The sequence below is a fragment of the Oryza brachyantha genome, chromosome 10, assembly GCF_000231095.2.
Source record: "Oryza brachyantha chromosome 10, ObraRS2, whole genome shotgun sequence".
NCBI classification, from domain to species: domain Eukaryota; kingdom Viridiplantae; phylum Streptophyta; class Magnoliopsida; order Poales; family Poaceae; genus Oryza; species Oryza brachyantha.
The window spans coordinates 4,085,729-4,112,317 of NC_023172.2; the positions used below are offsets into that span (position 1 = coordinate 4,085,729).

Consider the following 26,589-nt stretch of genomic DNA (forward strand, 5'->3'; position numbering starts at 1 on the left):
ACACACAGCTATCATATCCAAACCTCTTAAAGCCATGTGACAACATAAATGAATCAAACCTTTTATACCATTGACGAGAAGACTGCTTCAAACCATATAAGGATCTTTTCAGTTTCAAACATAATCCTCCTTACCAGGCACTATGAACCCTTCTGGCTGGTCCATGTATATCTCCTCCTCAAGCTCTCCATGTAAAAATGTTGTCTTCACATCTAACTGCTCAAGCTCAATATCATGCATAGCAACAATGCCGAAGAAAGTCGGAATTGAACTATGCTTTACAACTGGAGAGAACACACCATTATAGTCAACACCAGGCAATTCGAGAGGGAAGAAAATTCGAGAGAAGTGTTGCCTATGGCTGAGCTGGGTGCAGGCAATAACTTTTGGTAGCTGGAGGCAGAAAAATGGAGAGGGTACTTGTGTTGCATTGGAGAGAGCTGGTGCTTGGATGGGTGATGCAAATGGTAATCATAATTTTAAGCACCGGTTCAACTCTCTACCGTTGAACCATTAGGCTCTAAAGTAGGCTCTTAAACATAGTGCTTAACTTAATCTTATTTTAAGCACCTCGCTAAGCACTAATCATTGGGGTTGCCCTAATGCTTCTTCTGCCACCTCACAGGGCATTTTTACTAGACCGTATACCAGTGCACCATTGCTCCGTCCTGCATACAGTAGAAAACAAGGATTTAGGAAACAAGAATAGCGAGATTTGGGGAATATTTTTTGGAATTAGATTGAACCCCCAACAATGAGGGTAGAACAGTAGACAGGGTTAGGTGCATACCAATCGCCGTGTACTAGTACACCTATATACGACCAAAGGATGGAGGGGAACAGGAGAAAGTGCTTTCCAAAACAATCAGTTCTAGCTTGTAAAAATACATGTCATCTATTACGAATCCACCTAAGCAGGAAATGAATGGTTCATATCTTCTCCCTCTTACCTATTCTGTGGTAAGTTGGAGCACCCTAAAAGGATAGAGCTCCACCCCGTTTCTATTTACCTTTGATATAAAATTTTAGGGGAGGCTTAAGGGGAGCTCCCATTGTCCCAACCGGAGCAGTGGTGGCTCGAGCCCCCACCGCCCAAATAGCAAATCCGCCCCTAGGTGAATATATATATTGTATTGGTTACAACAATTATCACCGATATGTACTTCACTCTATGTCTTGAACCACATCGAGAAAAACAAAATACTCTATTTTGATTTATCCTTATCCCTATGCAGTTAACTGAAATAGCATCAAGATGTAAAAGTTTTGTGTTGAAATAAGCATGATCCAGGTGGCAGTTTCTTATATCATCTTAGCATTTGAATTTGCAGAGATCAATAAACTTAGGTTATGTACCAAATATCAAGAGAGATCCTATGCATCATCTTAATTTTGTCTGCTGGTTGATTTATCCTCGTATCCTACAGGGAGGAAGAGATAAAACCACCTCATGTTTTATCCATCTGAAGTCGTAACGGAACGAAGCTGGTTTCCATGAACAGGAAAGTTTTGAGGAATAACCCCCGAGATCCACCAGCTCCTTTATAAAAGAAAGGAACAGACTCCTTTATTTTTAATTTTTAGTAAATATAAAGTTCCTTTGAAGATGCATTTCAAGTGAGCGCAATGAAGCTGTCTCTTGAATTGGTTCATGTTTCTCTGGAGCATGTTTCAGTATTGTCTGTTTTGTGACATACTAGTAGAGGAAGAGAGCAAAGATCGCTAAATCGGCATTGTAGTTCACAGACACAGAGATGGCTCGGCGACTCGCTGCTAGAAAAATTACATGAAGACAGAGATATCACATGCTACCCTTGTGAAAGATTCCACAGCTAGCTACGTGCAGCAAGATTATGGCGTTGTTTGACAAAGCTTCTGACAGTTGCAGTTTTTCACATAATATACAAATGTCAGAAGCTCCTCAAACCAAACAACACGTAGTTTCCGAAAATTTGTAGTTACGGAATTCAGGAAATGATATACAAGCTCAAAGCTGAAAAGGCCAACTTTTCTCGATTATGAGAAGCTAACTTTTTCGTTAGCTACTTCTAACACACTCAACTTAAATTTAAATTTTTAACCTTAAATTTGGCGTTGATTTTAAGGTTTCAGTGAAGTTTATTTCTTAGTATTGACTTTTAATTGCTAAGAATATATATATATAATTTTATTTATAAATTATTTTTCGTTTGCAAATATGTCATTTGATTTTTTTAGTTAAAAACCCAAACAATCACGCTTTGAGTTTTAAGCTCTCCCACTACCAGATAAGCGACTTACGTCTCATTTTCATTGACATGTTGGAAGACCCTTCTTTTTCCTTCTAGCCAAACATTTCATCGAGTGGATAGCAGAGCTCCTAGTAACTTGCTTCTATGGTTTGTTGGTGATATAGTAACTCCTAGATACGACATCCCAATAATGCGAAAAGCCCTCGAAAGATTGTTACTGCAACAAGAATATGAACTACGTACGTCCCAAACCTTGTAAAAGCGCATTCGTTTGCCAAGTGTGTTACCGTCTCCGAAGAGCTTTTTTATCATCCTTAAAAAAGTATCTCAAGCTACCACACTTTTTACGCTAAAAAATGTGGTAACTTGAGATATACTTTTTAAGGATGATAAAAAAACACTTATACTAAAATTTTTAATATCTTAAGATATTTTGAAGGATAGTAAAAAAGACCGTCTCAGAAACCTCAGTGCAAACGTTACCGATTCGGTTGCAGGCCAGTGCCAACCGAGTAGGCTATCAGCTGTTAGCTGGCCTTCCAGTGCACACGAGTCAACCGGAAAAACAGTGCTCAAAGCATGACCAACCATTGCTAAAAAAAGATGTCCTTACGATTCTTCTTTTTGTTCTCCAATCAAAATTTTAAATATAAAATAAGTCACCCTCCGTCTGATATATAACGATCAATATAGTGAATTTATTATAAATTACCAACTAAAATAGAAACACATCACACGTCGTTATTCTCTTTTCCTCCCATGCAACCTTTGCCATGCTCTCTCATCCCACACGATAGATCGGGATTCAGGAATGCAATCTGCCTTCCGACTAATGGAAAGCAGGTTCTTTGGGCCTGGGACTATTAATTTTTTGGTACATGTTGAAGAAACGTTTTCTAACATAATTCCCAACATTCGATGTTATGACCAATGTTGGAGATGCTCTTACAAATACGAACATGGATAGAGACAGTTAAAAATCATGTGGGGGAAACCCATCCTTGGCCTGCAGCCCCAAAATGAAAAGGGCCACTAGCTAGATTGCTCTAACAGAATCCGCCGGACCGGCAGCTGCCCTCGTCGCGTGAATCTAGCTAACTGACTCAATCGGATCATCATCTTGGCCGTCCCTTTTTCTTCCACTGACAGGCCGGACCGCCCGTGATTCCCATCCCGCGCATCCAACCGGAATCTTTCCGTCTATATATCTATCTATCTCGAATTCTCGATGCATGCATCGCCAATTGTCATCTCTTCGTCTCGCTCGATCGCCGTACGTATCCATCATATATTTGCTAGTGTCCACCGGAGAGGCTCATTCAATTCTGATCGTGAAGCACACATACATACATACATACATCGATCCGGCCGGCGGACGCGGATCGATCGCGGCGGGGCGGGAGATGGGGTGGTCGGCGGCGAAGATGGAGTGGGGGCCGGCGGTGTGCATGGTGCTGATCGAGCTGTTCACGACGGGGCAGATGCTGCTCACCAAGGTCGTCGTTGACGCCGGCCTATTCGTCTTCGCTCTCCTCACCTACCGCTTCCTCATCGGCTCCGTCCTCGTCCTCCCCCTCGCCATCATCCTCGAGAGGTACGGTCCATCAACACTTGGCTTAGCTGCACCATGGGCCGGGGGTTTTGTTACAAAACAAAACCAAATAACATATTTACAGACAAAAAATGATTTATAAAAAAAACATATATATATATATCTAAATACTAAGTCTGAAAATAGATTAGATTAGAAGCGCAGAAAAGAACTCTAAATTTTAATTGAAAATTTTAATTTTTGATTTTTAACGAAAGCGAAAAGATAAGGATTTATAGCTAATTTTTTTCGGAGTAGAACGTCCTGAACCTGATTAAAACCCCATTTTGCACATTGGCCAATTATCGGCTTTCAATGCTTGCTCATCTCTAATTGGTTTTTTTTTAATTACAACGTCACCTGAGTGTACATATACGACGCCATGGTGTCGTAGTTGAGAAGACAAAAGCGGTGGCCATGGACCCATGGCCCTGGCGGCTTGCCGCTTTGGCAGTGAGTGCAACAAAATAAGTACATGTTTAATTTGTGAGACACATTATCTTCGTCTGCTAATGCTAGGATTTAATGGCCAATGAAACTTATAGACAATGTTAATGATCGATTTACCACTATAAGAATTTTTTTTTTGTTTTTCAACATTGATCAGAGCTTAGATATGTGACAGCTCAAAAAATATGTTTTCATTAAATAATTAAAAATGTTGTACAAGTTCAATATTTCAAAAAAATCATAATAAAATATTTGAGTAAATTTCATAAAACTAGTTTTATATATATATATGTATATATATGTTTATATATGGGGTTTTGTAGTTTCATAAAACCACACAATTTACTAATTTGAGTTCTTTTATACTAAGCAACAAAGAATACATAAATTTGAGATTTGGTCATGACTCATATGTACGGTGAATCATTGACCAGTTTATAAGGGCAAGTACAAAGCTCAGCTCGAAGACGTCTCCAAGACGTCATTTTTTTGCAGAAAACACCTTGCTCAGCTTGAAGACGGCTGTGCCATCGTGTGGCAAGGCGACATCACTGTCCCGTACTCCGTACTCCAAGATGGTTTGGTTACATGCAACTTTATGTATTGGTTGCATGCAACAAATATAAACATACAAAATAATGCATTAATATTATAGAGACAGCTAAATAGATACTCTATTGTATAACTTGTCTATTTCCTTGTGTATATATAACTTATAGACAGTTGTCTACACTGTTGTACATGTCCTAAAACAGTGGGCTTATTAAAACTCTAGTGTCATAATACCTAGGTAATATTCTATGTGGTAAAACCTCCAGGATTTTATCGTTTTGTTTTTTTTTTGCAAGAAAAGCAATTTGGATAATTTTTTTAATATAATGTTTGGAGTGATTCAAAAGTAAATCACGTAAAATAATTATGATAAAAAATCACAAAATCAACTCTAAACTTGAGTTTTAATTTCAAATTTTGACACATTACCCCAAGTGAAATAATGTGACCTCTAAAGCTTTATATAACAAGGATACTTACGCATTATTCGATTTGGAGGAAAACAAAGGATCTGGATTCCTAAATAATTTCTGTTGGTATTATTTGGTTTATAGCAACAAAGGGTAGAAAATTTGAGGTTAAATTTTATTTTCATACAAGTTGTCGTGAAAAAAACGTAAGTTCCATATATTGATGTGTGCCAATTATACCTAGTTTTTGTTTTTCCTCTGTATAGTGAAATTCTACCAAACCGAACAAACACTTAGTCATGTGAGACTTAATCTTTTTTTTAAGAAAAGCGAATATTACTCCTATATTGATAAAAAAATGTAAGAACTACCAAATTCTGTAGACCATCATCTTTAGGCTTTTTATCTAAAAAATCTAAACGGCGAATTTATAATTAAAAAAACAACAAAACTTTCACGAAGGCTACACGGCGTACTCCTGTCTGGACGGGAATGAACAAAATGCGACCCCTCGACATATGCTTCTCACCATCACTGTCACCCATGCTGCTCTGCCCCTCCACCCCTCTGTGCTTCCCCTCCACCAGCGCCGACCTCCCCCCACGCTTCTCCTCTCCACATGGCTCAGCTGCCTCGTCCTGCGTTCCGCCTCCACCCTTAGGTGCATCCTCTCCGCTGACGCTGACCTCCCACCGCATTGCGCCCCTCTGCTGTCTTCATACTCTAGCGCCTGCCTCCGCCCTCCTAGCTGCCTCGTCACCGGCATCGATGATACCAACTAGTATCATATGATATTGATGTTACCAGGTACCAACAATACCAATTAGTATTATCCGGTATCAATTTTAGTAACACTCACCTGATATAAAACGTGAAACCGAGAGAACTTCTCCTAGTACGCGAACACGGCCACGCGCTCAACCTCATCGGCTTCTTCAAGGCCAGTCCTAACTTTTCGGGGCCTCGGTGCAAAACTAAACATAAAGGCCCTTATCGTACTATAGAATAATAATTAATAGATATATACTTGTATATATAGTAATTATGATCATAAAAATTTAAATTACATTCAGAAATAATCATTATGTAGGAAACATTGTATATGTTATGTAAAAAATATTGGGTGTGGGGGCCTACGAGTAGTGGGGCCAGAGCGGCCGCACTGCCCGACCCCTCCTAGGGCCGGAGAGCCGCTTCTCTTGGTGCACGGAGGCGGAGGCACACGCGAGGAGGCAGAGAACAGAAGCTGGAGCTCGGAGGCGGAGGCGCGTGGTCGTGGAGGCGCACGGGAGGAGGCGGAGGCAGAGGCATGTAGGCGACGAAGGCACGCATGAGCATCCTCCGCCACTGCATTGTATCCACAGCTCAGAGTCCTGTTTTGGATCACTGGCTATGAGAAGCAGTGTATATATGAGCCAAAAAGATATTTGAGCCAAGGCAAACTTAACTATACCTAGTAGGCAAGGCATATGGTGTAGGATTTCAACAAGCTCAAAATTCAATGGAGTGTTCTCTGACGCTGAGAAGAACTTACACTGTGGAGGTTTCCCAGGTCTTCCACAGCAGTTGATCGAATTGCCTCTTGATTGCCCCTTCCAATTGAAACCGGAAAGCCGATTTCGCTGTGTATTCCCAGAAGTTCCATCTGATCGTGTCAGGGTTGGTATTTTTCTAGTTCCCATCTACAGAGATGACGTTTTTTGTTCAAAATCACAGAAGTGCTGAACTGTAGAATGGCAATATTTTCGTATGTGAAGTTGCACATTATCTTAAACAACTTTCTTTAGATGATCTTGGACAACTTTCAGAATACAAGAAACAGCACACTCCACACGTTTCATATAACCAAATGGTTATTGGAGTAACGCCACTGTTCTTCAGGAATGTATCCAACGGTACACCAACTGAATTTGGAAGGAATCCTTGCACGCTTGCTCGTCTATATCTCCTCCAGTGAGTGGGAGCTGGATGTTGTTTTATTTTATTTTAGTTCAAAAGAACGCAAAAGGATTGCCTAATTCATTAGAAAATCAGGAGTTTTAATCCCTGACGGATGCCTGAAGGCTTTTGTTGTCCCAGGTTCTATTCTCCAAAAGGTACAAATGCTTTTAGTTTCTAATTATTTCCCGCTAGGCACCAAGTTCGCATTTCTCGTTTCATTTTGGCTAAAATCATCAGCCACATTTTTTTGCTTGGGGTTGAGGTTATAACCCAAAATTTGAATTTTCAGCTGGTTAATTAGATCCATGTCATTATAAATTTACCAGTTTTAAAATATGTCACTACAATTCGACTAATTGTAACGATGCCACTATAATTTTATAGAACTATTTCAGATATGTTATTTTTGGACCAAATTGTCCTTTACACATGTAAGGGTATAGTAAACAGCAGAGGGGCAATATGGTCTAATTTTTTAAAAAAATACACCGAAAGGGTATGGAGTGGCATATTTCTAATAGTTCTGAAATTATAATGGCACCCTTACAATTAGTCGAATTGTAATGGTCTATTTTAAAACTAGCAAATTTATAATGGCATGAATCTAATTAACCCTATATTTTAAGTTGATTTTGAGGTTTTTGGACCGAAATTTATTTTCTAGCTTTGACTTTTATCGATACGAACACGTATGTAAAATTTTTACTCACAAATTATTCTGTTTGCAAATATGTCGTTTAGTTTTTTCCACCAATAACCCTATAGACGAGGGTGGATTCAAATATCATCGTACTGCCTTCTTTCCGCGAGCTCCATGACATCAATAGGGCTTTGGTGGCAATATGTTTTTTTGGTTTTTGCCAGTCTGTGAGGTGTCCTGGTCCACAATTCTTCCATTGCATCGCAGTCATCCCAACGATTGATTGTTATATCACATTTCATCCCTCTGAGGCTCTGACCATCCCACTCTAAATTCTCTTCAGAGCCTGCACTTCGTGAGGAGTTGTATGGCACATTTTTTTGTATTTGGTCAATGGTCATCCTCGCTCCTCCAAGCCATATATCTAGTGATCACCTACCTATGCACAACCAAACAAGTACAACTCTACAAAACAAACAATCCCTCCATTTTCTTTTACACGAGGACTAACTACGTAACGTCATATAAAAGAAAACGGAGGAAATATTTCGCTGAATGCTTACCTATTAGGAAACTCAACACAGATACAAATCACACCATTCTTCATGCTCTTGTTGCGAGTTGTTAAGCATGCACTTCGACATGCATTCTGCAGCAAGTTTCAGGTATCCACGCCATTGGTCGCGCTTATAGAACTAGCACAAGTCACTGAAGAAGAGTGTTAGCAGCAGAGGAGCAAAACCCTGCCCTTCTTTCTTCTCGCATCAGTCATAATCTTCAGGCTCGTTCTTGCTGTGAGACAGTAATTAATTTGGGGATGAGATCTTCAAGCTCGAAGGAATGGCTGCCGGCTATCTTCATGGCGATGATCCAAATCTTCACCACCGGTAGTTTGATCCTCGTCAAGGTGGTGATGGATGATGGGTTGTCTGTATGGACCTTGCTGACCTACCGCTACTTGTTTGGCGCCGTCTTGGTCGTCCCTTTTGCTATGTTCTTTGAGAAGTTAGTTCTTGTGTGCCTCAATTAACCCCTAACCTTTCTTCTTTGATGATACATGAACAGGATGTACCATTGTATTTGATGATACATGTATTGGGGGTGATTGATTGGCTTTGTCACGAAAAAAGCCAAACGGCATATTTGCAAACTAAAAATAATTTGTAGATAAAAAATTTATATATTGTTCTTAGCGAGCTAAAAAAGTTAAGTTTGGAAAATAAACTATGATGAAAAAACCCCCAAAACCAACTTCAAATTTAAGGTTGAAAATTTAAAGTTTGGCTTATAAGCATAGGACAAAGCGAAAGATGGGGGTGATTAATTGTAGCTGAGCTACTCTTCTGATCACAACAGTTTGTTCGTACATACTCAAGTCAAAATTCTGAGCTGTATTCAGAAGCAAAATACAAGTGTTTATTTTTTTTAACAGACACTAAGCAGTAACAATGATCAATTATGTACCTTTCTGAATCAGTATTTCATCTGTACAAATGAAATTTAAAGACTACTACTCGTACTTTTGTTGATATTTTCTTTTCATTTATATCTAATATCTTACTACTGTTTAAATTGATGTTGTCATTGATCTGTGTTAACTAAAAGTGAACATGTGTTGATGCTTCTTAACTCCTAATATGTTTTTTTTTAATTGTGCTGTTGTAGGGGGAAACAGAAGGAGCTTAAATTGAAGGCATTCCTATGGATTTTTACAAGTGCATTTGTAGGGTGAGTTCATTGTTGGACAGTTACTCTGCAACTAGTAAAATCACATCATCAATTACCGTTATGTGTAAAATCTATAGATAGCAATACTCTTCATTGTTGTACAGTTGCTTTCCTTGACCAAATTCAGTTGCTACTTTCTTGCAGATTCACTGTTCCTGGTCTGTACTACATAGGCCTGGGAGATACATCACCAGGATACGCAATTAACTTCTACAACATCATCCCAATCGCTACATTCATCCTTGCAGTTCTTTTCAGGTACATGATACCAAGAGATTGAGCCACATGATGAAATTGCAGCAAAACAACGAACTGTAACTATACATGTGTGTGTTTCTGCTTCAGGAAGGAGCCACTGAACATGAGAAGCCTGGTAGGAATCATCAAGGTAGTTGGAACCTTGGTCTGTGTTGGAGGCACAGTTGTGATCAGCCTCTACAGAGGCAAAGTGCTGCATCTGTGGCCAACCAACATTACTGGCTACAACCCAAACAAGGCAGGAGCTGCATTTGGGCACCACCACATCCGTGGAACCATCCTGCTCATCATCAGTTGCTTGAGCCTTGCAGTCTGGTACACAGTGCAGGTCAGGTCAGCCGCTCAGTTAATTTCCACACAGTATTTATATGATTGTAAAGTATTTTTTGGAGCCTCAAATTGTTCTTGTTCACTTGTTTGAAAATTACTAAAGTTTGAACAAAGTACTCATGTGTGTTGTTGATGATGCAACTTGAATGTTGGCTCTGGTTGAACAGGCTCAGATGCTGAAAGTGTTCCCATACAAGTATTGGTCCACGGTTGCTTCATGCTTTGTTGGGAGTATCCAGATGGCTATTACAGGGGTTGCGATGAACAGAGAGAAGGCCACTTGGCAACTGAAATGGAACATGAGCTTGCTTACTATCGTCTACTCAGTAATGAACCGAGTCTCTTTTCTCTTTTCAGACATTAGATCTGAACTTGTTGCATGTGCATTTCTGAAGAATGTGCGTCTTGTTCCATTCAGGCGATACTGAACACGGCTGCCAAGTTTGTGATGATTTCATGGGTTGTCACGCAGCGAGGACCAACGTACCCATCAATGTTTTGTGCTGTATCAGTGGTGTTCACGACCATACTCGATTCGTTGCTTCTAGGCCATGATCTCTCGGTTGGAAGGTATGAATTTTAGTTCTGCAAACTTTTTCTTTTTCTGAAATGATAGCAATCGTTCGCAGGTGAAATCTTCTACAAACGCTCCTCCCAGTTTTAAATAGTTGACGCTGTTAATTTTTCAAAAGTAAATTTGAGCACTTGTTTTATTCCAGAAAATTACGTAATTATCATTTATATTGTCGTGGCTTGTTTTATCGATAAAGCAAGATTAAACATTATATATATTTTGGGCAATGGTACGGTGCCTTTTACCACTACCGGTAGTATTGCAGTAAAACTATGTGTTTTTATAAATATATTAAATATTTTAGTCAGAACTCGTAGATTTATATATTTTAGTTCTTACCGGTAGTAGTGTAGTAAAACTATGTATTTTTATAAATATATTAAATATTTTAGTTAGAATTCGTAGATTTATATATTTTAGTTCCAGTTTTATCCGTGTAAAATTACTACTACACTACTATCGGTGTTGTATAATAAAATTAGATTCGTTATATTGATGAACGGCTCGTAATGATTCAACTGTACCTTAAAAAATCCATATATTTTATATATTTATATAAATTTTGAATAAGACAAATACTAAAATATATGTGTAAAAGTCGATGGCGGCATGTGTTAAAAACGAAGTATGTGTATGTCCTAGTTGTAGCTTTGTGCTAATATAACTTTGCTGCGATGACATGGATGCAGTGTTCTTGGCATGCTCCTGATTCTTGCTGGGCTGTATCTTTTCCTCTGGGGAAAGGGGAAAGAAGTGGTTCATGAGACCATTGAAAAACCCAAGGAGACGATAGATAGAACCACCGAGCTACCATCCCACGTATGATTACTACTTTCTAGATGTAATAGATATTCATGCCAGTAAAAATTATTCAAAGTGTTCCAATGTACGTATTGTGAATATGAAGAGTCTCAGTAATTCTCTATTGGAAGAACTATATGTTCTGGAAGTGTCATTATCCAACGAAAGCAGCGGAACGCCAGAAAACTGTACAATTTCAGTTTATATGCTTCAAAGAATTGGAAACTCTGCAACGCTCTGACACGTACTTTGCTGAAAATTGTCACGCTCATTTTCAGGTTATGCTTATAAACCAAAATTTAAATTTTCAATCTTAAATTTTAAGTTAATTTTAAGAGAATTTTTTCCATCATTGAGAATGTACCAAAAGGTACCACTGTTTTCTGTGTAAAATTTGATATTTTCTAGTATCTAAGGTACCCAGAGGTACCAAATTTTACATAGAAAACAGTGGTAAATTTCTCTAATTTTAAAGGTTTTCATCGTAGCTTATTTTTAGCATTAACTTTTAAATCACTAACAATACGTATAAAAAAATTTTGTTCACGAATCATTTTTTTTTCAAATAGACTGTTTCACATATTCATTTCAAAAGTCAGAAATGGCCACCCGTGAAATTATTTTAGAGAAAGTCTATATTACACGATTCCCAATAATGAGTGAGGTGCTATGGACTTGAGGTAAGCAACTCCATCCATCTCATACCCAATAAAGTTTCTCCATAAATGCCAGCCAACACCGTAACCCAGCTGGTGGACTTCAAAGGTGGCCAGGTTCATGGCATAGGCCCCAGGATTAGTGATACCCCTACCGAGTGCGAACAAGAGGAGGCCACTCTCCTCCGAAAAACCACCGGTCGGTCGTGGCCTCTACCTTAAATTGTGCCAACCTACCGTTGCCATCTCAGACGCTCACCCATTCTCCGGTCTCAATCTCCATGACTGTCACACCCGGAGTTTTGTCCTAAGCCTAAAATCGTAAAAAGAAATCCGTAAATAACAATCGGCTTAATTAACTCAGAAGAAATCCCTGTAAAAGAACTTAATTTAATTAAATCGAGGCTCGCAAATCGACTAACTGGATTTAAATTCAAACTGCAGAAGTATAAAATTTGCCCAAACAAATTAATTTAAAACTCGGCAAAAGTGGGGTTTTCCTTTTTCCTCCTTTTTCCTTTCTTTTTTCCCTTCCTTCTCAAATTGGGCCGAAGTCCAATTTTCCTCCCTTCCTTTTCTTTTTTCTTTTTCTTTTTCGTCTCCTCCTTCCCAGGCCGGTCCAGCCGAGCCGGCCCATCTTCCCGCTCGGCCGGCCCAGCCGACCGGCCCCCTTTCCTCGCGCGCGCGCTCCCCTCCGCCTGGGCCGCCGCCTCGGCCCAGCTCGCCCGCGCCGCGCCCGCGAAGTCCGTTGCTGCCTCCCTCCTCCCTCGTGCCACTGACAGGTGGGGCCCACCTGTCAGCAACCGCGCCACCTCGCCCGTGCCTACGCCGGCCGAGTCCGAGCCGGACGCCGCGCCGCCGCTGCAACCACCGCCGCAATTGCCGCCGCCGAGTCCTCGCCGCGCCCGACTCGGTCTCCAACCTCCGCCCCGCCCTAGCCGGCCTCCCCACCGCCATCACGCCGTCGCCCACTTTTTCCTCTCCGCCCGAGCCGCACGCCGTCGCCGGACGTGTGCGGAGCTCGTCGTCGCCGCCGGCCGCTGCTGTCGACGTCGCCTTCGTGACGCCGTCATCAAGCCGCCGCACCCTGCGCCCGCGCTCGTCGCCCGGTCGTCGTCGCCGTGCCAGTCCGTCGCCGCCGCTTTGCCCGGCTGCGCCGCGTGCGCCGTCGCCACCGTGCCGCGCGCCGTCGCCATGTGTCGCCGCTGCTGCCGCTGCCAGCTACCGCCGTCGGCCGAGCCGCTCTCCCCGCTCCCCTCGCTGTTTCTCCCTCGCCGACCGACGGCCCCACCCGTCAGCCGCCGTCGCGCCCTTCCTCTCTCTCCTCCCCAGGCCCGCGTGTCAGTCCCTCCTTCCCCCTCTCCCTCACCGACAGGTGGTCCCCACCTGTCAGCCGTCAGCGCTTCGTCTCTCCTCGCTGACGTCGGCAGCCCCATTAATTACGCAATAATTGATTTAGGACTTTTCTGTTTAGTTAAAAAAACCCAGAAAACTTCTAAAATTCATAAGTAATTCATCTAGTCTCCGTTTAGGTCCATTCAAATTTCATTAAATTCATAAAATTGTCAAGAATTCATTAAAAATACTTTCTTTTGCTGTTTCAGTAGAGTTTGTGCCTGTTTTATTTATTTTTGTGCTTTGTCGCTTAGATTCGGACCCTGCCGAAGAGCCGGTTTACTTCGAGATCGTTGCCGAAGTTCCCCAGGGGCCAGAGCAAGGAAAGTGACACTCATCTTTGATCATATTGAACCCATTATTGCAAATTCCCCGCTTTGTTTATTCAAATATGCATTGTTTTAATTAAAGTACTTGCTCTATTTATTTTTTGGGTAAACCTTATTATTATGTCATTCTTTATCCAACTTTATTCATTGCTAGACTAGGGGTAACTTGATTAATGTTAGGCCTAGGTTAATGCTTAGTCGTTGTCACGCCCAGAAATTTACACCAAATTTCTGAACAATAGCATGTATTAAATCTCGGTACAAGAATAAGCCCGAGTACACACTATGACAAATCAATACACACTTCCACGACTTAAAAACAAATAAAAACAATTATCTATCGAAATGCAGCGGAAAAAGGAAAACAAGACTAGACCATCTAATCTTCAGCTTCAGCTGGCGATGACGGCTCCACACCACAGGCATTCTCGACGGCGGACGGAACCTCACTTCAACCTTCGGAACAACCTTCTTCTGACACAGGCTCTGGCACTTGATCTGGTAGGAAAAAAATTAAGCAAGGCTGAGTACAAACCACCGTACTCAACAAGTAACACCCAAGAGAGGGAGAATAATGAATGCAATAGGGTATCAAGGGATAGGCTAAGGTTAAATTGCACAAGGCTGCAGTAATTTAGCAAAACAGCAGATAAAAATAGACTAAAATAAAAGTAAAGTAAGCATTTAGAATAAACAACCACTGTCCAACGTTACACCACGTTGCAACAGGCCCAAACCACTGTCGAACGTTACACCACGTAGCGACAGGGTCAACCCTCTGCCCAACGTTAAACCACGTTGCGACAGACCCAAACCACTGCCAACGTTACACCACGTTGCGCAGGGTCAAACCAGTTCCAAGATTAATTAGGTTATTAATGGTTCAACTAATCCCAGTGAATCTGTCAGTTCGCCCAATAACCGCGGGCACGGCTATTCGAATAGTTTTACTCTGCAGAGGTGTACAACTTTACCCACAAGACAGGCTCCCAAGCATGTTACCATGCCCCAACGTATCACCACGATACCTCAGTACGGAAACCATGATAAGACCTTTCACCTAACCCTCCCTAGACAATCGCACCGCACTTCAGTTTTCACCCCCTCCTTTACACCAAGTCGGGCAGTCCCCTCTTGTGCCTTGGTAGATCCGGAAGCAGCAGAGTCTTTCGTTACACCACGATTGCTTGTCCATACTCCATCACGCCTACCCTTGCCTCGGTACGTCAAATAGGGACAAGCTAGATTACGAGTCTCACCGTTGCCCATTTCTGGCTTGTGGTTAGTACGTGTAAGACCTTCAGGGTTTCCTGAGAACTGGTCCTTAATTGCCATGGGCACGACTCTCAAAACCATGCAACCATAGCCCACCATAAGCAATATTTTAGTTATACTAATCCACATTGGGAGATTAATAATGCTTACAACCATTAAAGGTCTATCAAAGTTTAACAGATAATTCAATGATAATTGGTGAGCTAGTTGAACTAAGCATGGCTAAGCATTGCCTAACCCTAAGTCTAGTCAAATTAACCCTGGGATGACAATAATAATAAATGGGGATCAACGGATATATTGGTAATTGCCCAATAGATAAATAAAGTAAATACATTTGAATACAATGCATGTTTGAATGTAAAAGCGGGGAATTTTATAATCATAGGTTCAATATGATCAAAGAAGGGTGCCACTTGCCTTGCTTAGACCCACGAGGAACTTCGGCGACGACTGCGACGGGGAAAAACCTACAACAAACAAGGCAAAACAAGAAAAACAGGCTAAAAACTACTGAAACAGAGAAAGAAACTATTTTTAATGGATTCTTGGCATTTTTCTAGATTTAATGAAACTTGAATGGACCTAAACGGAGACTAGATAAATTACTTATGAATTTTAGAAGTTTAACTGTGTTTTTAAACTAAACAGAAAAACCTTATTGATTTAATGCGCAATTAATGGGGCTGCTGACGTCAGCGGAGGAGAGAGGGGCTGACGGGTGGGGGCCACCTGTCGGTGGGAGAAAGGGGTGGATGAGGGGCTGACAGGTGGGACCCAGGGAGGAGAGAGAGGAAGGGGGCGGCGGACGGTTGACGAGTGGGACCCACTCGTCAGTGGCCCAGAGCAGAGGAGGAGGGGGAGGCGGTCCTGGCCGGAAGGGGGAAGACGGCGTCGGCGGCGGAGGGTGGCAACGGCGATAACTGGCGGCGCGAGGGCGACGACGGCGTCGGCGACCACCGGCGCGAGGCGACGGGCGGCGGCGCACGCTGTCAAGGGCAACGGCGACGGTGCGCGGGAGGGAGAGACGATGATGGACGCCCACAGCGGAGGCTTGGCGACCGTGCGACGACGGTGACAACGGGCGGAGATGCGACGGCGAGCGCTGGCAGCGCACGACACCTAGCGACGGCGCGCGGGATCGGGTGGCAGCGGAGGACGTCGGCCGACGGCGAGCAGCGGGGCGCACTCGCGGTGGCACGAAGAAACAGAGGAAGGGAGGAGAGCGGGCTCACCGGGGTGGCGCGACAACGACGGCCGATGCGACGAGATCGATCGGCGCCGGGCGACGGTGGCGCGGAGGCGCGGCGGAGCGGCAGTGCGAGGGAGATGGGGATATGATGCGGCGTTCGGCCGGGGAGGCAGCGACGGCGCATCGCGGCGATGGCCGGGCGGCGCGCGCACGGAGGAAGAGGAGGGGGATGCGGCGGGGCGGCGGGACGGCGGCATGAGCGGGTGTGGCTAGAGGAGCTAGACGGGAGCACGAGGAAGGAGTGAGGTGGCGTCGGCCAAGCAGCGGCACAGCTTGGCGGCCGAGCGGCGGACGCGACCGGAGCGGCGGCGCACGATGACGGCGCAACCGGAGCAGTGGCGCACGGCGGCGACGGCGAACGGCACGGCAACGACGGCGTGACGGCGACGACGTTGGGCGCCGACCCGGCGGCGGCGGTGCGTGGCTCCTGGCGCTTGCCGACGGCACGGGGAGGTCGGCAGCGGCGGCAAAGAGGAAAGAAAGAGGGAGAGAGAGGAGAGGAGAGCTCACCAGCGGCGATGGAAGGCGGCAGCACGTCGGTGAGGAGGAGGAACGGGCGATGGCGAATGGAACGGGGCGGCGACGTCGCGAGAGCGGACGGCGACGCGCGGACGACGAAGTCGGGCACGACAGCGAAAAGGGCGAGGAGGCGGCGAGGAAGCTCGGGTGCACACCGGCAGCGACGGAAGCCGGCGGGAGGTCAGCGAGGCCGAGGCGGAGGTGGTGACGCGGGTAGGCGGCGACGTCCGACGGCCGACGAGGAGATCGGCGGCTGACGGCAACGAAGGGAAGCTTCGGGCGGAGAGGGGGAAAGTGGCGGCGGGGCAGAGGCACGGGGATTTTATAGGGTGGCGGCGCCGGCTAGGGCGGGATGGCCGGTGGAGACCGAGTCGACGACGCGGCGGACTCAGCGGCGGCGGTTGCGGCGGCGGCGCGGCGTCTGGAGGAGTCGGGGCGGAGGCGGACTCGGCCGGCGCCCGGGTTCGGTCGCTGACAGGCGGGGCCCACCTGTCAGTGGCGCAAGGAAGGAGGGAGGCAAGGCAGACTTCGCCGCGGCGCGGGCGTGGGCGAGCTGGGCCGACGGCCCAGGCGGAGGGGAGGCACGCGCGGGAAGAGGAGGCCGGTCGGCTGGGCCGGCCGAGCGGGGAGATGGGCCGGCTCGGCTGGGCCGACCCGCGAAGGAGGAGAGGAAAAAGAAAAAGGGAAAAGAAAAGGAAGGGGAGGAAAATTGGACTTCGGCCCAATTTGAGAAGGAAGGGAAAAAGAAAGAAAAATTCCTCGGAGGTTTGGATGATGAGTTGAAGAAGTAGTTGCTCTCGGGCGACTATGCCGATTTTGAGAGACTAGTGGACAAGGCCATCCGTCAGGAGGACCAGCACCTCTAGATGGATAAGAAGAGGAAGGCCTCACAGTTCAGGTCCAACCAGCCGCCTCCTCAGAAGCTCCAGTTTCACACCGGCCCCCATCCTCAGAATCAGCAGCACGGACAATCGACCTTTATTGTCTGCCAACACCGTCCCTACAACCTGTCACGCTCGGAGTTTTATCCCAAGCCTAAATATGTAAAAGAAATTCGTAAATAACAATTGGTTAATTAACTCAGGAAAAATCCCTCTAAAAGGAATTAATTTAATTAAATCGAGGTTCGCAAATCAATTAACTGGATTTAAACTCAAAATGCAGAAGTATAAAATTTGGCCAAACAAATTAATTTAAAACTCGGCAAAAGTGGGGTTTTCCTTTTTCCTTTCTTTTTCCCTTCCTTCTCAAATTGGGCCGAAGTCCAATTTTCCTCCCCTTCCTTTTCTTTTTCCTTTTTCTTTTTCCTCTCCTCCTTCCCGGGCCGGCCCAGCCGAGCCGGCCCAACTCCCCACTCGGCCGGCCCAGCCGACCGGCCTCCTCTTCCCGCGCGCGCCACCCCTCCGCCTAGGCCGTCGGCCCAGCTCGCCCGCTCGCGCGCCCGCGCTCACCGCGAAGTCCGTTGCCGCCTCCCTCCTCCCTCGCGCCACTAACAGGTGGGGCCCACCTGTCAGTGACTGCGCCTGCGCCACGCCGCGCCGGCTGAATCCGAGCCCGCGTCGTGCCGCCGCCGCATCGCAACCACCGCCGCCGCAACGGCCGCCGCCGAGTCCGCCGCGTTGCTGACTCGGTCTCCCCCGGCCATCCCGCCCTAGCCGTCGCCGCCACCCTATAAAGCCCCCACCTCTCCGCCCCACCGCCACTTTTCACCTCCTCCGTGCACCGCCGCCCCGCTGCGTCCCCCTCCTCTTCCTCCGTGCACGCGCCGCCCGGCCGTCGCCGCCGTCACCGCGATGCGCCGTCACCGCCTGCCCGGCCGAACGCTGCATCCCATCCCCCTCTCCCTCTTTTTCCTCTCCGTGAGCCGTCGCCGGGGACGCCGCCGCCGCCGCGCGCCTACGCGCCTTGGACGTCGCCGCCACCCCTCCGCTCGCCGTCACCCCTGCCTCGCCGTGCGCCGCCGCCCGTCGCCTCGCGCCGGTGGTCGCCGACGCCGTCGTCGCCCTCCGGTCACCGGTCAATGTCGCCGACGTTGTCGCCCTCGCGCCGCCGGTCGTCGCCGTCGCCACCCTCCGCCGCCGATGCCGTCTTCCCCATCCGGCCGGGACCGCCTCCCCCTCCTCCTCTGCTCTGGGCCACTGATGAGTGGGTCCCACCTGTCAACCGTCCGCCGCCCCCTTCCTCTCTCTCGTCCCCAGGCCCCACCTGTCAGCCCCTCATCCACCCCTCTCTCCCACCGACTCACCCGCACGGTCGCCGCCACCGGTGAGAGTCTCCGTCCTCCTCCCCTCTCTCTCTCCGTTCCCGGCCGACCGCCGTCGAGCCGCACGCCGTCGCCGGACGTGTGCGGAGCTTGTCCTTGCCGTCGCCCGCTGCTGTCGTCGTCGCCTTCGCGACGCCGTTGTCGAGTCGCCGCCGCCTGCGCCCGTGCGTGCCCGCGCTCGTCGCTCGCTCGTCGTCGCCGAGCCAGCCCGTCGCCGCTGCTTTGCTCGGTTGCGCCGCGTGCGTCGCCGCCTCGGTCGCGCGCCATGCGCCGTCGCCAGACGCCGGTCGTCGCCATCGCGCCGTCGCCGTGCGCCGCCGCCGTCCGCCCGAGCCGCTGCTCCCCTCTCTGTTCCCCTCTCGCCGACCGACGGGGCCCATCCGTCAATCACCCCGCGCCTCTCCTCCCTCCTCCCGTAGGACCCGCTAGTCAGTCTCTCCTCAGCCCTCTCTCCCACCGACAAGTGGACCCCACCCGTCAGCGCCTCCTCTCTCCTCGCTGACATCAGCAGCCCCATTAATTGCGCAATAATTGATTTAGGACTTTTCTGTTTAGCTAAAAAACCCAGAAAACTTCTAAAATTCATAAGTAATTTATCTAGTCTCCGTTTAGGTCCATTCAAATTTCATTAAATTCATAAAATTGTCAAGAATCCATTAAAAATAGTTTCTTTTGCTGTATCAGTAGAGTTTGTACCTGTTTATTTATTTTTGTGCTTTGTCGCTTAGATTCGGACCCCGCCGAAGAGCCAGTTTACTTCGAGATCGTCGGCAAAGTTCCCCAGGGGCCAGAGCAAGGCAAGTGACACTCATCTTTGATCATATTGAACCCATTATTGCAAATTGCCCACTTTATTTATTCAAATATGCATTGTTTTAATTAAAGTATTTACTGTATTTATTTTCTTCGGGTAAACATTATTATTATGCCGTTGATTACCCAACTTTATTCATTGCTGGACTAGGGGTAACTTGATTAGGGTTAGGCTTAGGTTAATGGTTAGCCGTGCTTAGAACAAATAGCTCATGGGATCACATTTAATTATGCTTAGTTCTGAATAGCTGATATAATGATTCATTACCCGGTTCGGGTTAATGTCAACTAAAATATTGCTAATGGTGGGCTGTGGGTGCATGGTTTTGAGAGTCGCACCCATGGCAATCAAGGACCGGTTCACGGGAAACCCTGGAAGTAATTAAGTGCTAACCACATGCCGAAATGGGTAAGGTGGGATTTGAAGCATGACTTCGAACTATTTGACGTACCGAGGCAAGGGTAGGCGTGATGGAGTATGGACGGGCAATCATGGTGTAACGAAAGCCTCTGCTGCTTCCGGATCTACCAAGGCACAAGGGGGGACTGCCCTACTTGATGTAAAGGAGGGGGTGAAACCTGAAGTGTGGTGCGATTAAATAGCGAGGGTTATGTGACGGGTCCTATCACGGTCTCCTTTCCGGTATACCATGGTGGTATGTCAGCGCACGTTCAAGTGTAGTGGAGTCGTGTCTTGTGGGTACAGTAGTGCACCTCTGATCAGAGTATAATCTATTCGAATAGCCGTGCCCACGGTTACGGGCGAGCTCCGAGCTTCACTGTGATTAGTGAACCTTTAATAACTTGAGTAAACTAGTTATCACTCGGGACTACTGCAACGTGGTGTAACGTTGAGTAGTGGTTGGGCCTGTTGCAACGTGGTGTAACGTTGGACAGTGTTGTGGTATTTTACAACTGTTATTTACTTATCCTTTACTGTATTCAATTACTTGTACTCTTTTTAATCTCTGTTATTTGTTTAACTGCTGCTTTACTGCAACTAACCCTAGCCTGCCTTTGTTAATCCCTATGCATCATTTATTGCTCTCTTGTCCGTGTCACTTGTTGAGTACGGTGGTTTGTATTCAGCCTTGCTTAACTTTCCCCCCAGAGTTGGAAGTTGAGTCCGATGGAGCTACCTCTCAGGAGTGAGCTGTTCCGCCGTCGAAGCTTTGCCTGTGTACTGGAGCCGTACCCGCTGGAGCTAGTCTACCTTCTTCTTTCCGCTGCATTTACGCAAGAATAAGTGTAATTTTCAGTTGTTTCTAAGAACGATGGTTATGTAATCAACATTGTCTTTTTGTGTACCCTGGTTGGTCCTGTACAGGGATTTAATACACAATTAAGTTCAGAAATTCGTGTGAGGAATTTCTGGGCGTGACAAGTTGGTATCAGAGCCTCTTTTGACCGTAGGATCAGCCCAATGGAAACCCTAAGAGCCCTCTGCTTTTCATGTTTGTGCATAGTTTGTGAAAGTTAGAGTTGTTTTGAAAATGGGTTAGTGCTTTTCAAAAGCGTGAGTGATTTAAAAAGGCAAAACCCCTTTGGTTGAAAAGCGTGAGTAAATCGATTTACGAGTAAAACTTTCTTTACTTTGTTTCTTTTATAATTTATTTATCTTGAAAAAAAATTTTGCATCTATTGATTACAAATCCTAGTGTTCTTTAGATGGCTGACCACCCCTTGTATCATCGTGGAAACGTAATGACTGGATTCGTGGCAGAATTGGCAAGAGTCTCGTTCACGGCAGGATACCCCTATGAGCCAGAGTACACCACGATCCAACCTCTTGAAGGCGAGTTTCCCCACCGAGTCAGATTGGAGCTACACGGAATCCCCGGTTTACTCCCCAACTTAGAAGCATAAGGAGCCGGAGGCTCGCATGAGCATGCCTGCCAGGAGGCTGCTTACAGTCTGCATGAGCATGCCTGATGTTTCGGCATTCGGCATATCGGTATCACCCTGGTCGTGGACCCAATTCCATGGTCAGTAGGTTTCGGTCTGCCCAAAGTGAGCAAGACCCTACCTTCCGTAGGATGTGCACGGTGCTGCAGGGCCCCGACCAGATGCACCACGATCTCCATGAAGCATCCAAGGCCTTGAACGACGCCAAGCTCACTCAGATCGTCCGTCTGCAGGATGAGATCGACCGCCTACAGAAGGAGAACGCCAGGCTCAAAGGACTCCCAGAGCCCGGTGGTGCAAGGTTTCGTACCACGGCAAGGAAGCGAACCCGTGGGCCGCCAAGACTTCAGTCTTACCCCGGTGCCCCGGATGAACCAAGACCACTGATGCAGATGGTGCCAACCTCTCCGACCCCAGTGCCCGAGGAAGGTGTCTCCCCTTTCAATGCTGCAAGGAACCGCAACGGGATCGTCACAGTCTCTAGCAGCAGTGAGTCCGCTTCTGGTGAAGATGAAGATGGTCTCCCCAGCAACTCCCGGAGCCGTTCTGAAGACGAGGAAGAAGATCCGTCCCCTGTCGGCGATCGTCGCTCTCCTTCCGTGCCCTAGACGTCGCCTTTAGCTTCGTTCTTAGTCGTTGTGTGCTAGTTTTGGTGTGTTAGGTTTGCTTCGCTTGGGGCTAGTGGTGAACCATAGCAGTAGTGGGGTTATGGTTGTACCGCCAGGAGTTGTGTGGTTTTTAAGTGTGTTTTTCTTAAGCAAGACAATTACAGTTCATTAATTAAATAAAGCCCCGTTTACTTAGCCGTTTCTTTTTCTTCTTTCTCTTTCTGTTCCCTCCCGCTCCTGCAGATGGTGAACACCCGCCACGGCAACCGCGACACCGACCAGTCCAGCACCGGAGGACCACCCCCACCGCCTCCACCTGAGAACCCGTCACTCGCCCAGATTCTTGCTAGCCAGACACAGATGCTCGCTTGGATGATGCAGCAGATGCAACAGCAGCAGCAGCAACACCAGCAAGTGCTACAACAGCTCTTAAACCAGAGCCAGAATAACCAGCAACAGCATGGACCACCCCCAGTGCAGTCCAAGTTGCCAGAGTTTTTCCGTGTTCGTCCCCCGACCTTCTCAAGCACCACCAACCCCATGGAGGCAAGTGATTGGCTCCATGCTATCGAGAAGAAGCTGAACTTACTGCAGTGCACCGACCAAGAGAAAGTCTCCTTCGCCGCACATCAACTGATGGGTCCCGCCTCTGCTTGGTAGGATAATTTCCTGGTTACCCGCACCGCTACCACGGAAGTGACTTGGGCAGAGTTCTATCTTAACTTCCGCAAGGCCCATATCCCGGATGGGATAGTCACCCAGAAGAAGCGTGAGTTCCGCGCTTTGCAGCAAGGTACCAAGACAGTGAGAGAGTACCTTCATGAGTTCAATCGCCTAGCGTGATATGCCCCCGAGGAAGTTCGCACTGATGCCGAAAGGCAAGAAAAATTCCTCGGAGGATTGGATGATGAGTTGAAGAAGCAGTTGCTTTCGGACGGCTATGCTGACTTTGACAGACTAGTGGACAAGGCCATCCGTCAAGAGGACCAGCACCTCCAGATGGATAGGAAGAGGAAGGCCTCCCAGTTCAGGTCCAACCAGCCGCCTCCTCAGAAGCCTCGGTTCCACACCGGCCCCCTGTCACGCCCGGAGTTTTATCCCAAGCCTAAATCGTAAAAAGAAATCCGTAAATAACAATTGGCTTAATTAACTCAGGAAAAATCCCTCTAAAAGGAATTAATTCAATTAAATCGAGGCTCGCAAATCGACTAACAGGATTTGAATTTAAATTGCAGAAGTATAAAATTTGGCCAAACAAATTAATTTAAAACTCGGCAAAAGTGGGGTTTTCCTTTTTCCCTCCTTTTTCCTTTCTTTTTCCCTTCCTTCTCAAATTGGGCCGAAGTCCAATTTTCCTCCCTTCCTTTTCTTTTTCCTTTTTCTTTTTCCTCTCCTCCTTCCCGGGCCGGCCCAGCCGAGCCGGCCCACCTCTCCCCGCCCGGCCGGCCCAGCCGAGCCGGCCTTCCGCTCCGTCCCCGCGCGCGCGCTCCTCCCGCCTGGGCCGCCTCGGCCCAGCTCGCCCGCTCGTCCGCCCGCGCCGCGGCGAAGTCCGTCTCGCCTCCCTCCTCCCCTCGCGCCACTGACAGGTGGGGCCCACCTGTCAGCGACCAGGTTTCGCCAGCGCCCCCGCCTCCGCGTCGCGCCAGCCGAGTCCGCCGCCGCCCCGAGTCCTCCGCCGCGCCGCCGCTGCAACCACCGCCGCAACCGCCGCCGCCGAGTTCGCCGCGTCGTCGACTCGGTCTCTACCGGCCGCTCCGCCCTAGCCGGCGCCACCACCTATAAAATCCTCACGCCGCCGCCCCGCCGCCACTTTCCCCTCTCCGCCCGAAGCTCCCCTCCGTCGCCGTCAGCCGCCGATCTTCTTGTCGGCCGTCGGACGTCGCCGCCCACCCGCGTCACCACCGCCGCCTCGTCTTCGCTGATCTCCCGCCGGCCTCCGTCGCTGCCGGTGTGCACCCGAGCGTCGTCGCCGCCCCTTCGTCCCTCCCGCCGCCGTGCTCGTCGTCTCGACGCCGTCGGCCGATCTCGTCACCGCGCGTCGTCAGCCGCCGCGCGTCCGCGTCATCACCGCCGCCTCGCCCTCGCCGACGCGCCGCCTTCTTTGTCGCCGCCGGTGAGCGTTTCTCCTCTCCCTCTCCCGTTTCCCTCATCATCACCCCTGAGCTCACCCCCGCGCCGTCGTCGTTGGACTCCGCCGGTCGCCAGCGGCCCCTGCCAGACCGTCGCCCAGCTCCGCCGTCGTCACGCTGTCCTCGCGCCACCCACGCCTTCCCGCATGGCCGCTTCCCGCGCCCGCCCGCCGTCGCCGTGCCGCTCTGCCGTCGTCCCCGTGCGCCGCGCTCGGTCGCGCGCCATGCGCTGTGGTCGGACGCCGGTCGTCGTCGTCGCACCGTCGTCGTCGTCGCGCCGTCGTCGCCGTCGCCGCCCGCTTGTCGCCGCCCGACGTCGTCGCCGACGCCGTCGTTGCTGCGCCGTCGCCGCCTCCCCGGCTGAACGCCGCATCTCATCCCCCTCTCCCTCGCGACGCCGTCGCTGAGCTCCCTCCTCCGCTCTGCTCCGCTGCCACCCGATCCCTCGCGCCGTCACTGGGTGTCGTGCGCTGCCGGCGCTCGTCGTCGCCCCTCCACCTGCCGTCTTCGTCCGCGCCGACTCGTCGTCGCCGTTCTCGTCACCACCTTCGCCTCCGCCGACCACCAACCGCCGCTCTGCTGTCGAGCCGTCGCCGGCCGTCACTGTCCCCGCGCCACCGTCGAGGCCGTCTCTCCTCTCCTCTCTCGCTGCCACTTGGCCGCTCCGCTCCGCCGCCGCTCAGCCACCCTCTCCCTCCGCTCTGCTCCGCCGCCGCTCCGAGCCGCGCCACCCCGCCGCGGTCTCTGCCTCCTCCTCGCCGACGCCGTCGTCGCCCTTCGGTCGCCGGTCGGTGTCACCGACGTCGACGCCCTCGTGCCGCCGGTCATCGCCATCGCCACCTCCCCTTTCCTCCTCAGCCGTCGCCGTGCCGCCGTGCCATCGTCGTCGTGCGCCGCGCTCGGGCGCCGCTGATCGCGCCGCCGACGTCCTCGCTTCCCGGCCGCCGTCGCCAATCGCCGCCGTCCGCCGCATACCCGCCGGTCCGCGCCGCCGTCCGCCGGTCGCCGCCCGCCGCGCCGTCGCGCCGCGAGCCACGAGCCGCGCGCTCTGCTCGCTCCTCTCTGTCCTCTCTCGCTGACGAGTGGGACCCACCCGTCAGTCGTTCCCCGCCAGCCCCTTCCTCTCTCTCCTCCCCGGGCCCGCGTGTCAGCCGCCCATTTCCCCTCTCTCCCACTGACAGGTGGTCCCCACCTGTCAGCCGTCAGTACCCTCTCTCCTCGCTGACGTCAGCAGCCCCATTAATTGCGCAATAATTGATTTAGGACTTTTCTGTTTAGCTAAAAAACCCAGAAAACTTCTAAAATTCATAAGTAATCCATCTAGTCTCCGTTTAGGTCCAGTCAAGTTTCATTAAATCCAGAAAAATGCCAAGAATCCATTAAAAATAGTTTCTTTCTCTGTTTCAGTAGTTTTTTAGCCTGTTTTGTCTGTTTTGCCTTGTTTGTCGTAGGTTTTGACCCCGTCGCAGCCCCGTTCGTTCTCGAAGTCGTTCATTCTCGAATCCATTAAAAAGAAGCGCCGTTCGTTCTCGAAGTCACCGCCGAAGTTCCTCGTGGGTCTAAGCAAGGCAAGTGGCACCCTTCTTTGATCATATTGAACCCATGATTATAAAATCCCCCGCTTTTACATTCAAACATGCATTGTTTTATGCAAATCTATTTATTGTATTTATCTATTGGGCATTTACCTTTATATCCGTTGATTCCCATTTATTATTGTCATCCCAGGGTTAATTTGACTAGAATTAGGATTAGTCAATGCTTAGCCATGCTTAGTTCAACTAGCTCACCAATTATTATTTAATTATTGTTGCACTTTGGTACACCTTCAATGGTTGTTATCATTATTCATTTCCCGAGATGGATTAATACAACTAAAATATTGCTTATGGTGGGCTGTGGGTGCATGGTTTTGAGAGTCGCACCCATAGCAATTAAG

The 26,589-nt window shown here is 48.5% G+C and overlaps 1 protein-coding gene across 1 annotated transcript; it reads left to right on the forward strand.

Moving 5' to 3' along the window:
* The first annotated feature begins 3,474 nt into the window (after positions 1–3,474).
* LOC102720763 (WAT1-related protein At3g30340-like) lies at positions 3,475–11,739 on the forward strand. The gene is made up of 7 exons (XM_015843428.2): positions 3,475–3,825; positions 9,481–9,543; positions 9,688–9,801; positions 9,889–10,129; positions 10,299–10,457; positions 10,550–10,701; positions 11,395–11,739. The coding sequence occupies exons 1-7, from the start codon at positions 3,635–3,637 to the stop codon at positions 11,528–11,530; spliced, it is 1,056 nt and encodes a 351-aa protein (XP_015698914.2). The 5' UTR covers positions 3,475–3,634; the 3' UTR covers positions 11,531–11,739.
* Positions 11,740–26,589: the final 14,850 nt, after the last annotated feature.